The 12,815-nt window shown below is 44.7% G+C and overlaps 1 protein-coding gene and 1 long non-coding RNA gene across 2 annotated transcripts in view; one reads left to right on the top strand and one right to left on the bottom strand.

Annotated features, from left to right (window-relative positions):
* The window catches only part of LOC108783875, a 3,550-nt gene extending 1,083 nt beyond the window's left edge, over positions 1 to 2,467 (top strand). Inside the window, exons 2-3 of the long non-coding RNA XR_001941034.1 lie at positions 2,086 to 2,090; positions 2,385 to 2,467. This is a non-coding gene — a long non-coding RNA (uncharacterized LOC108783875). The remainder of the gene's footprint in view (positions 1 to 2,085; positions 2,091 to 2,384) is intronic.
* An 886-nt stretch (positions 2,468 to 3,353) lies between these two features.
* IGFBP2 (insulin like growth factor binding protein 2) overlaps positions 3,354 to 12,815 on the bottom strand; it is a 44,005-nt gene continuing 34,543 nt past the window's right edge. The window contains exons 2-4 of the mRNA XM_018552566.1: positions 6,326 to 6,537; positions 5,028 to 5,168; positions 3,354 to 3,717 (exon numbers count right to left, since the gene is read on the bottom strand). Coding sequence (XP_018408068.1) covers positions 3,562 to 3,717; positions 5,028 to 5,168; positions 6,326 to 6,537 — 509 coding nt within the window. The 3' untranslated portion in view covers positions 3,354 to 3,561. The remainder of the gene's footprint in view (positions 3,718 to 5,027; positions 5,169 to 6,325; positions 6,538 to 12,815) is intronic.

Raw genomic sequence — 12,815 nt, 5'->3', positions numbered from 1 at the left:
TCCAAATTTATGTCCCCCAGGTTTATTTCCCCCAGATTTATGTCCCCCAGGTTTATGTCCCCCAGATTTATGTCCCCCAGGTTTTTATCCCCCCAAGGTATTAGTTAAAGGAAACATTTCGCAAGAGGAACATGGAGGCTGCAATACAATGACTGATTGCCGGCCTGTTATGGTGACCCCCCAATTTCAGTACTTGGGGGTCTACTTATAAACAATGTGCAGAGCCATTGGCCCTGTTGATCTCTGTGAATGTTCATTCTTTACGAATTGGATACACAAAACGAATCATCTTGTTATATTTTCCTTTATCGGTTGAATGTATTTGGAATGTCAGAGAAGGCCTACAAAATTAATTAAAGGGTTTGAAGGCCTGAGTTGTGAAGACCACATTCAAAATCTTAACTTATTCGCCTCAGAAAAGAGGCGATTCAGAGGGGACCTTATTGCCGTCTTCAAAATCATCAATGGGGGCCCCAATATTAGGAATAAACTGTTTAATCATAAAACTGTATTGAGAACCCGGGGACACAACAAGAAGTTAGAAGAGAAGGGGTTCAATCGTAGAATTCGCAAGGGATATTTCACTGTGAGAGTGGTGACATTTTGGAATTCCCTCCCACAGGCGGTGGGATCTGCGGATAAATTCTATAAATTCAAGAAACCACTGGATGAGTTTCTTCTCTCGCAGAATATACAGGGATATGGGAAGTGGTAAAGCCAGAAAAATACACACACACACATACACACACACTCACATACATAGGTTGGATTGGATGGACCTTGGTCTTTAGTCACCCTTACAAACTATGTAACTATGTAATACCTTATTATGGGCACTAGATGAAGCTAAGGAGCAGCGGAAGTTATTATACTTATTTCCTAAGCTCCTCAGCTACATCTAGTAGCCATAATCTGGTATTACAAGATAACATTAAAAACATTGACTTTTTTGACTAACGTTTGACAAAATTTGATACAAGAACGTTCCTTTTGTGCATCCATGCGCGTAGAACGAACATTTACAGAGATTTACGGGGCCAATGGATCTGTTCATTGTCACTGACTAAGTCACTGACCCGAAACACGTATACTGGTCAGGAAAGTCAATACCGTTCGGGTCCAAAAACTTGAAGCCAGAGGATAAACGTGACAGGCGGAGATGTAGCATTTCATGTATTTCCCAGGAAAGGTTTCCTTTGTATTGCTCTCAGTGGTCTCATTACATGTTATGTTCTGCTCTTGGTGTTGTACATGAGTACGAGCTCCCGGCCGCAGAGATGGTGAGGAGCTGTCTTATGGCACACAATGACTCTACATAGTCCGTCTTCTTGTTATCATTAACTGGAAAGTGTTCTGAAGTAAATTGCAGCAGCAAAAAGGAAGAGAAGGGGAAGGATTAGATTCTGCAGGGAAGGGAGAGACGAAGGGAAGTATTAAGGAAGGGAGAGGGAGGTGGGAGAAGAAACAGAGAGAAAAGTTAGAAGGGGAAAGGAGAGGGAAGTGGTAAGGAAGAGGAAAGTAATAAGGGAAAGGGCAGAGAGAAGAGGTAAGGTAGTGGAAAGTAGAATGGGAAAGGGAGAGGGAAGTAATAAGGGAAAGGGAGAGGGAAGTAATAAGGGAAAGAGAGAGGGAAGTAATAAGGAAGAGGGAAGCAGTAAGGGAAAAAGAGAGACAATTGGGAAGGGAGAGGAAATTGGTACGTGTAAGTGTAAGGGAATTTGTAAGGAAGAGGGAAGTGGTAAGAGAAAGGTAGAAGGAAGTGGTAAGAGAAAGGGAGAGGGAAGTTGTAAGAGAAAGGGAGGGGAATGTGGTAAGAGAAAGGTAGAGGGAATGTGGTAAGAAAAAGAAAACTGGAAAAGAAAATGCAAATGGGGACGTGGTAAGAGAGAGGGAGGGGATGTGAAAAGGGAGAGAAAAGTGGAAGAGAGATGGACAGGGACATAAAAGAGAGAATAGGGAACTGGTAAGAGAAAGGAAAATGGTAAGGGAAAGGGATAGAGTAAGGGAAAGGGAGGGAGAGTAAAAGGGAGAGGCAAGTGGCAAGGGACAAGGAAAAGCAAGATGAAAGAGAAAGGAAGAGGGAAGAAAAAGTGAGATGGAAGTGATATTTGGAAGAGAGATGGATAGGAGAGTGACAGAGAAAGGAAGAAGAGGGAACTGTCAAGGGAAAGGCATATAGTAAGGAAAAAGAACATAGATTTGCAAGTGTAATAGAGAGGGAGAAGGTAAAGAAAAAAGGAAATGGCAAGGGAAAGGAAAAGAAAACTGGAAACCGACGTGAGAATGAATGGAAGTAAAAATGGAACCAGGAAGGAAAAGAAAAGGGAATGAACAGGTAAAAGAAAGCTTATGAACCATTACATAATATCCATTCAGGGAGGAAGTCTGTTGTGTTTTCTGAACAAAGATTCAGCGTGATTTATTAGGAAGTATTATTGGGTCATAAGTCACACAATGCTCCCCTCCCCCTCCCTCCCAATTTCATGGTTCAGTGATAAGGACAATCCCTAATACATCTGAACACAGAATAGCGGATTCTATGGTGCACAATGACAGGTGCACTTTACCCCTTTGTTTTTTTTGGTCTGGCGTAAAGTTAATTCGCAATTCCCTAAAATGCTCAAAGGCCTTCTTTAGATCTCCTCATATACTGACAATGAGAATAGCTGATTTTACTTTTTTGGAGGGGGGTAATTTCTGCAATAACACAGAGACCTGTCAGTGGTACAATCCAAACTGGCACTGATACAATAATTTAAAGAAAGTAAAATCAGACGTGGAATGTTTGTTTAGTTTGCGAAGACGTATGTTGCATTTTGTGCATGTAAGCGCAAGCTCTTGAAATATTCACTTTCTGACGCAAATACTGAATCTTAAAGAGAACCTGTCATCAAAAAAAACAAAAAACAACTCTTGGACAAGCAACAGTTGACCAAGCAGATAAGGTAGCGTGTTAGTTGCTGAGTCTGTCAGTGTCAGAATTAATGTTACAATGACATAACAAAATTTTGAGAGCACCCAACTCCCGGCAGTTTTCTGCTACAGGAAACTGGCAAAAACTCCAGCTTTTCCACTGCAGATTATTCAGCGAAGTAGGAATCTAACAACTGAAAGTAATTGTTGCTTCGCGGGTGACAGGTTCACTTTAAGACCAGGTGTGTTAAAAGCACGGATCATTTTAACGTTATTGCATTCCACTTGTGTAGAGACAGATCAAAACTTGAGCACCTAGTGTCACATGACTTCCGCCATGTTTGATTGGCTGTCTACGTTTGTCCTTAGGCACCAGATCTGTCATGTAGGGCAATGCAGGTGAAGTTTTTAAACTGGGATAGTTTAACAGGATAAAAAAAAAAAAAAATGGAAATGGCACCTTCCAGATGATGCCAAACAGTGACGGTCTTGGCCTGGTAGTAATGGCGAGGAGGTTTCAAAGACAAGTTTGAGCGAAAGAGCTTACACTTCAACCAGCCCATTTTCAAAACTGTCATATTGTGTCAGTTTAACCCCATTATGTATAAATACAGACACTGTGATATTAACTGGCAGTACGCGGGCGGACTACTGCGCACGCTGCTTGCGCTCCTCCTCGTTGCCCGGATAATACAGGTGGCACTCCGGGTCTCCTCGTATCATGGGTGCTCCCGTGATCGTCTTGCCGTTCTGGGGATTGACGCACCAGCACTCACCCCGCTGACCGTTCACAGACATCTTGCACTATAAGAGCAAATAATGGCATATGTTAGAATAGTAAAAACGTACCAATTACCTTCCCCCCCCGCCCCCCCACCCACCACACATTCCTGATACTTTGTAACCAGCATTCCCTTGTTGTTAAAGAATTGCTCCACCTAAAAGGGACTCCCACCATCCCTAAATTCAGTTCTCAGGTCAGTGCACCTACTGTTCCCATTATAAGGGGCTCCCACCAACCCTGAGCTGGGTTTCGGGGTCTTCACATCTGCTGTGCCCATAATTAGGGGCTCCCACAATCCCTGCATTGAGTTCCCGGGTCTGTACACCTGCTGCTCACATTATGACAGACTCCCACCATCCCTGCATGGAGTTCCCAGGTCTGTGCACTTGCTGTGCCCATTATGAGGTGTTCCCATCATCCCTGAGGTGAGTTCCTGGGTCTATTGTAAGCCCTCACAGGCAGGGCCCTCCTTACCTTCTTGTCTTGAATTGTATTGGGATTGTAATGTCTTCCTTATATTGTAAAGCACTGCGCACACTGTTGGCGCTATACAAATCCTGTATAATAATAATAATAATACACACCTGCGGTGCCCATTATGAAGGGCTCCCACCATCACTGTACTGAGATTCAGGGTCCGTACACCTACTGTGTTCAATATGAGTGGTTCCTACCATCTCTGAATTGAGTTCCCAGGTCTGTGCACCTACTGTTCCAATTATAAGGGGCTCCCATCATCCCTTAGCTGAGTTTCTGGGTCTTCATATCTGCTGTTCCCATTATGAGGGGCTCCCATAATCCCTGCATTGAGTTCCCGGGTCTGTACACCTGCTGCTCCCATTATGATAGACTCCCGCCAACCCTGCATGGAGTTCCTTGGTCTGTGCACTTGCTGTGTCCATTATGAGGGGTCCCCACCATCCCTGCTGGGTTTTCATAAATGTTATATTATGGAGACTGTAACAGGAGGAGTTGGAACACACAAAGGTGGACAGGAACACCCAAAACTCCCAGGTGGACAGGAACAGAGATGGGAATTATGGCCGTGAGAGCTCACTGTTAGAGTATCCAAGGCATATAAGAAGTCGGGCTTTGACTTAGCCCGCCAGGCTCAAATTATAATTAAAATATTACGTTTATGGCTGGCATGCAGCAAGTGAAGTCAGAACTTCGTATTTGTATACTTCTTCCAGGTCACATGGATTTATATCTATTTTATATTAAGGAGAATGTAACAGGAGGATCTGGGACACACAAAGATGGACAGGAACACCCAAAACCAGAGTTGCCTTATGCTTAATGGAGCCCATTGCCAGTATAACCATCTGACCTGTTTGAGGTTGAAGAGGCCGTTCTTGTCGCAGTTGGGGATGTGGAGGGCGTAGAGGTGTTCCAGCGGACCCCTCTCATCAGGGAGGTTCATGGACGAGATCCTCTCCAGGACTTGGTCCAGCTGCTGCTGACACAGACTCTGCACAAAGCACACGACACTATTATAGACTGCGGTGATGATAACTGCACAGCTACAATTTACACCAACACACTGCAATTATACTCTTATATCAGGAGAGCATAATTATAATTTCCTACACCAATGTCATCATAAAAACCGGCACTGCACAGGTTGTACTGCTCTATCTTCTTCTTTAGGCTGGCTGTAAGCTGGTTAAAGTCATCAAGTCTCTGACGGCAATATCGAATGTTCTGATGAGATTTTTTTATATGAAAGTTTGTTTGAAAATCTACCAGTATATGGCCACCTTAAGCAAATGCTTCTTATTGCAAAGAGGGGGATCTATGACTAGCAAGATCTTGAGGTCTGACTTCAGCCATTCTATACTAGAAAGTTCACTGTTTCGTTTTCCCTAATAGGGGCCCCCTCCTACCCTAGGCCCTGTAGCAGCCGCGTGGGCTGCTATGGCTATTGTTATGCCTTTGCAAGTCAATGAGAATGCAGAAGCAGCTTAGAAGGAGGTCAAATGCGCCTGTAAAGTAAGCATCTGAAAGCACACTGCATTTCTCAATCTATAGAAGCTTAAAGTGGCCCTATCACTTTGCATGAATACGTTCCTGACATGTCACAATATATGCCAACAGGATCAATTTTACAAAAGCTCTGGTTTTTATCATTGATAAACCATACTTGGGCTTTGGCCCAGTAGCTGAGAAAATGCTATCAGTCTAATGCAGGCTGGAAGAAACATTTCCTCAGTCTCCACTCCCCCTGTGATCAGACTGCAACATTGTAATTCTGCAGCAAGGGATAATCTGTGTCAGACAATTATAACACGAACTGGGGGGGTCGTCTATAGAGTTCCACCCATGAGTCTTCCTTTCCATTTCATTTTCTGCCATGGCTCTTTGCTCTTTGATCTTTTGGTTAAACCGAGATAGCAAGTTCAATGGCCATTTGACCAATATCGCCACTATGCTCCTTTTTCTTACTAGCATGGCATTAAGGACACCATGTTTAACGCATCCAAAACCAGAAGGACAATCTCAGAACTGAGCAGCCAATTTTTGACCTGAATTTCAGAGCTGAGGCTACCCTTCTAAAACACAACTAGCCATCTGGCCATCGCCGACTTTGTCCTCTACAAGTCCTGGGTTAAAGAGTGACATTCTCACCCTGGGCACTGAAGGCCGTGCGTTCTTCTTGTCCTCATTAAGATGCTTGTTGACTTTGGATCTCTGCTGCTCGTTGGCTCTTTCACGAGTCAAAGCGATATCCTTCATTGATGTTCGCTGGGGCTTCCTTGGTAAGTTATCATTAGTCACCACTGGCCCAGCGTCCAAGTTGTTGTCCACGAGCATGTTGTCTGGCCGATCCTCTGGAGTTTCTGCATACAAGAAAAGAGAACTTTGTGATATTTGTTCATCAGCATCTACAGTATTATATTTTACTGCCTTGTGCAGATAGTTTTTATATTCATCCTATGTCTGTATGGATTTCCTCTTGGTGTGCATGTTTCTACCAACCTTCCAAAACCTTCGTCTAGACTAGTAGGCCGTCACCCAACTTGGACTTAGTGTGCGTGGATGATTGCAGTAGCAACTTAGGCCAACAAGGTTCAAAAATGACCTTCAAGGCATCAACTTGGAGCTAGGGGTTATTTTAATGCCGCCAAGACACACAATAATGGAAACCAGCAAACTAATCACTACTTTTAAAAGTCAACAGGCCACAGCTCCCAACAACCTTGAAGCCGGATTTCCCTGCCCTTTCCTCCACAATTCTTACTCTTTTAGGCCAAACACTGTATTTGTATAAAACTTGTATTATTACGACATGTCTAGTTTTAGACAGGAGAAGTGTTTGAACCTTTCTCTATGAGCTGTAATGACAAGGGTAGAAGATGATGGGGAATCCAAAATTTTACAGCTGTCACCAGAAAAGGAGGCGAGGGAGAACTCCTCCAATGTGACAATTGTCTAAGAAGGGATTTCCCATCACTTTGGAGAAATTTATTTTCCCTTTCTGTTATATCTGTGGGACAGGAGCTGAAGAGAAATCTTCTGAACGGGACCCAGACCTCAAAAATAAAATCACACGTAGGTTCTAACCCTTTCAGTGGTATAACTATAGCTGTAGCAGCCCACATGACCGCTATGGTTCCTGGGGGTTGAGCAGGGGAGACTGTAAGGCCTCATTCACACTGCTAATTGTCTGCCCGTACAGATCCGTGCGGCATGCACGGCCGTATCGGGCCCGTTCCGGGGAGGGACTGGTGCTGTGTGTGATTGTATGCAGCAGCCTGTTCTTCTCTATGGGAGTATGCAGCATACGTCGCCGTACGCTCACCCGAACTGCACATCCGTGTGGGTGCAAGTTTTCATGCTCGGACGCAGACAGGATCCATCCTGTCTAAGTATGAGTACGGACACCCGCACGGATGTGCAGCTCAGGTGAGCATACGGCCACGTACTCCCATAGAGAAGAACAGGCTGCTGCGTACAATCACCCGCAGCACCTGTCATTCCCAGGAACAGCCCGATACGGCCGTGCACGCTGGACTGATCTGTACGGGCCGATGCTTAGCTGTGTGAATGAGGCCTTAAGGCAAATTAGACCACAAAGTCTGCATTCTACAAGAGCTAACCTCAGAGTTGTTTTAGACTCTATGCTGAAACTATTGCTTTGCTTTTCATGTTATTATTATACAGGATTTATATAGCAACACATACAAAAGGATTAAAGGACCCTGGTCATGAGAGCTTACAATCTACAAGGAGGGGCAAATGACACAGAAGGTAATAAATGTGAGGAATGAGCTAATTGAAGGAGTAAAAGTACAGTTTTTTCAGATGAGGTGGAATAGGATTCCTTGAAGAGGTGAGTGTTCAGGGATTTCCTAAAGGCAGACACAGAAGGAGATAGCCAGATAGGTTGTGGTAGGAAACTCTAGAGGATGGAAGAGGCTCTGAAGAAGTCCTGGAGGAGAACATGGGAGGAGGTGATGAGGGAACTAGAGGGCAGAAGGTATTGGGAGGATCATAGAGGATGGCTAGGGTGATACTTTGAGATGAGGTTGGAGATATAGCCAGAGGCAGAGTTGTAGATGGCTCTGTATGTTGCTGTTGTTTTTTTATTTTTTTATTCTATGGTTATGCTATTGGAAGCCAGTGGAGGGATTGGCAGAAAGGGGTGCTGGCCACTGAGCAGTTGGTAAGGTGGATGAGTCTAGCACTGGCATCCATGATAGACTGAAGGGGGAATAGCCTGTGTAGAGGTAGGCCAACGAGAAGGGGGTTACAGCATTTGGAATAAGAGATGATAAGAGAGTAAAAAAACACCAGAGCATGTAAATGAGCTGTAGATTATTTTCAATATCAATTTTTGTACTGATTGTGGACCATGGGGGTGTTTGCAAATACATGAAAATTTGTCTTTCAGTGGCAAATTCTTCATGCCTTGGTTGGACAGAGGTGTTGCAGGGGTGAGTATTTTTCCTGAATATTTGTGTGCTTATCCTGCCCCACTCGTTTCAGGATGATAGGTGTGAAGAATGAAGCATCATGGCACTAGTAGTTGGAAAGGTTCTCGACTCATAGTATGTATGTATGGTTTAATAAAGACCAAGGTCCATCGAGTTCAACCTCAATTCCAATGTGTCCACCCTTCGATGATGGTGCTGACAGTATATATTTATCAAGCATACTGCGCGCATAAAACAAATCTTTAGAAGCTCCATATCCTTGACACATTGGAAGAGACACAGAGTTGCAAAAGCATTTCCCAAAAAGGCACCTTGGGACTGGCATCATGGTTCCCAAGGGATGTTGGGAAGAGAATGAGTACATGCCACGACAAACTTGTGACCCTACAACAGAAATTCAGAACATTCCTGAACGTGTGTGACAAAAACATATTGGGCAATGTTGTGGTCTTTCATAGCCAAAATTGTAAATATAAGTCCCTTGTAATTCCAATTGGATGCCCCCTGGGATATCATGTATTGTGTTGTTACCATCTCGCCCCAGTCATTTTAGGTTATGCAAACTCTTTCCCAACAACGTTTTGGATGCTTGTTTTCCCAGAAGGAACAGATCTTCTTTCCTGCCCCCTTCTCACCCAGTTTTTGTTTTTAACCATTTTCGCTTTAAAAAAATAAATTTCTGAATATGAATTACAATAAGAACGGATATCTGAAGCCAGCTTACATTTAATGAGCACATTATTCAATAACACCAATCTAGTACCCATAAAGAGGGCACATGGGCAGCAGCAATACTCAGGAGAGAGGATTCTGATGTGGCATGTAAATACAGTTCATTCTTTCTTTAGTTATCTAGTGTGTGCCAAGAAAATGTTCCCCTTTTATTACACAACAATCAAACTGAACCGTTCTCATGAGACTGGATTGACCCATCGATGCGTGTTGTATACGCCAGACTTTGACCCTACTCTCGGCATGTCGCACCAGAATAAAGATTCATCGGTCCAGGCAATGTTTTCCAACGTAAACTTGCCCGGTTTTGGGTCATCTGGTGTCCATGGTTGCCTAATGTGTGCTTAGGTTTTGAGGTTACATTAAAGTTATTATTAACTTTACAAGTCTGCTGAATAAATTCCTGACATGTCACAATATAAGGCAGTGGCATCATTTGCCCAGAAAAGCTCCACCTTTTATCAATAAAAAACCGTCCTTGAGCGCCATGAGATGATGCCATCTGTCTGCTGCAGTGCTGAACTATCACTTTCCCAAACAACTCATTCTTACACAGCTACTACCTTTTGTATCACTTGCCCCTCCATTTTAGATTGTAAGCTCTCATGGGTAGGTCCCTCCTAACCATCTTGTTCTGGATTGTATTGTAACTGTAACGCCTTCCCAATATATTGTAAGGCGCTGGGCAAACTGTTGGTGCTACAGTATATAAACTATGTCTAATAATAATATATTATAATTAGTGATGTCCCAATGCTAGCTTCGGTATCGGGCCCGATACAGGGTATTTTCACAAGTACTTGTACTTGTGAAAATGCCCCGGTACCTAACGCCAATGCTTGCGCATCAGTGTTGATTTCGTATTGCCCGACGCCCGGACATATAGTTCCGGGCACCGGGCAAACGAGAGCAGGGGGCGTGGAGCGGTGACGGCGGGGGGCCTGGAGCAGTGACGGCGGGAGGTAATAATAATCAGTATATTTTCTTCAACACATTTTGGGGGTCCTCTTCATGAGGGCTGGAATTCATATTAAATTCATATGATTGGCATGCTGCAGGCAAGAGGAAGCATTTCCCCAGTCTCCCCTCCCCTGGTGATCAGACTGCAACTGTGTAACCAGTCAGAAGGTACGAAAATACATCAGGGGCTGATCTGTGCACAGGGGAACAGTAATGCCGGTGTTCTATCATAAGCTCCAACTCGTCGTAATCTCCAACTACCTCACTGCCGGGTACTTGCAAGTTGCAGATTACGACCAGACGGCATTAGACTGCAAAACACAAAGACTGACGGAGCTCTGGACAGCTGCATTTTAACAATATTCAGCAGGTGGCAAACTCAACGAGTATTCTGAAAACGCTATGCGCGCATGCGCACCGCAACTGTACAGAGCTCCAGTCTTTCTGAGCCCCGGAAGTGAGGTAGTTGGAGATTTCGAGGAGTTGGAGCTTTCGATAGAACACCGGCCTTCCACAAGGGCCTTCCACAAGTGTTGCTGAAATGTTGCCAGCCCATAATTGTCCAAAACATATTTTTTGATGTTTTAGCAGTACTCTTCACTGGAAACACCTGAACTCCTTTGGTGAGGTGTCCACATGTGTTTCCCCATATAGAATACTTATTCTGGATGAGTGGCTCAAGGTATTGTAGCAAGAGAGTGACCCTGACAGCCAGGCAAGTAGCAATTAGCAAGTATCTGTTAGGAAGATTTCTTCTGTCTTTCTGCCAAAGTAACAAACGCTCCCCTTTTTCTGGTCCTCCTGCCACTGACAGAGAAAGTGCCACTGCGACAGCTTAACAAGAAATTAGGGGAGCGGTTGTCACCGGGAGAGAAAGACAAAGACAGTAATGATAAACTTTGAGGGAAGGATAGGTGGCACTTGACTATCACTTCCCTGACACCAATGATGTGGCACTATTCTTCCCAATGGCACCATGATTGGGGAACTATTCCTCCCCCTGACACCAATGATGTGGCACCATTCCTCCCGATGACATTATTGTTGGGGAAATATTCATCCCCTTGGCACCAATGATATGGCACCACTCCACCCAATGGCACCATCATTGGGGAACTATTCCTCCTCCTAACATTAATGATGTGGCATCATTCCTCCCAATGGTGCCATCGTTGGGGAACTGTTCCTCCCCTGACACCAATAGTATGGCACCATTCCTCCTAGTGGCACCACTGTTGGGGAACTATACCTTCTCCTGACACCAATGATATGGCGCCATTCTTCCCAATGACATTATTGTTGGGGGAAATATCCGTCCCCTTGGCACCAATGATATGGCAACACTGCTCCCAATGGCACCATCGTTGGGGAACAATTCCTCCCCTGACACCAATGATGTGGCACCATTAATTCCAATGGATGGTGCTTGGTCATTTTTTACTTCTATTGCACACTGAGCCTGGGGCATTGTTAACTCCTACTGTTACTGAGGGTGGGGTATTTCTACTCCCACTGTCCTCAGCCTGGTCTCCCTAAAGTCGGAAGGACAGTGAACTGGTCTTTTGGTCTTAGAAACTTTGAAGAAGTCTGACGTAGTACATAACAACTCATCAATAGAAACCCATGTGTAAATCATAATAGGATGCCCACAATACACAGTATGTTGCCAATGTAATACATGCACCGGTGGTATGGCAGCTCTTGAGCAAGTGGCTCTGCCACCATATGGGTAGAGTGTAAACCGATGAGTTAGAATTAGATGGTTTGATGGTAGACGGTTTAGGATTGGCACAGCCAATGTTCACCAAAGGATCAGGCAGAAGGTAGCGGCACAGTGTCTGCACAACAGCGTGCTTTGAAAAGTGTTGTCGGCCTCTTTGCGCAGCCATTGGCACACACGTGGAGGTGCATTACTTTACTCATCTTTCGGCCAGGTAAGGACGTTCCTATAGATGTGTTTTAGCTGTGAACTTAGCTGCTCGGTGAGAGCGGGAACATTCCTAGTAGACAATATAGGGGCTATAGGATGGCAGCGTATCCGCCCTGAAATTCCACAGCTGCCTGGTAGCCATCGTTGCATTCTTAAGGGAGCTTTTCTATAAGATGAGAGCCTGCAGGGACCTGCCCTCTCCCCATCTCCTCTATACAATATCTCGTGAGTTCCTGAAAGTACAGCTAATATTCGCTCAGTGCCAGTACAATCCTTGGATTATCCCGTGTTTACACAGTGATTAGAGAATATGGCTCCTGTCCATCGCCATCAGCACATCTGAAACATTCCTGTGCAAGATCGACACACTAAACCCCCCGGTCCCCTCTAAGGAACACGCACTTTGTTTGGAGAACCAAAAAAAGCCCGGGCATGTGACTTCTTGTTCGTGCTCGCAACGCTCGCCCCACGGTTTTACCCGTGTCCCCGTCCCCTGGAGGTCAAGGCGATGGCAGCTGCAGTGCATGGCTTTCAGCCGCGTCACGTGTGCCCGATGTCC

Source organism: Nanorana parkeri, unplaced genomic scaffold, assembly GCF_000935625.1.
Source record: "Nanorana parkeri isolate BGI_ZX_2015 unplaced genomic scaffold, ASM93562v1 scaffold92, whole genome shotgun sequence".
Classification (NCBI taxonomy): domain Eukaryota; kingdom Metazoa; phylum Chordata; class Amphibia; order Anura; family Dicroglossidae; genus Nanorana; species Nanorana parkeri.
Note: the sequence above shows the minus strand (reverse complement) of the source record. Positions and strands in the feature narration are given on the sequence as shown.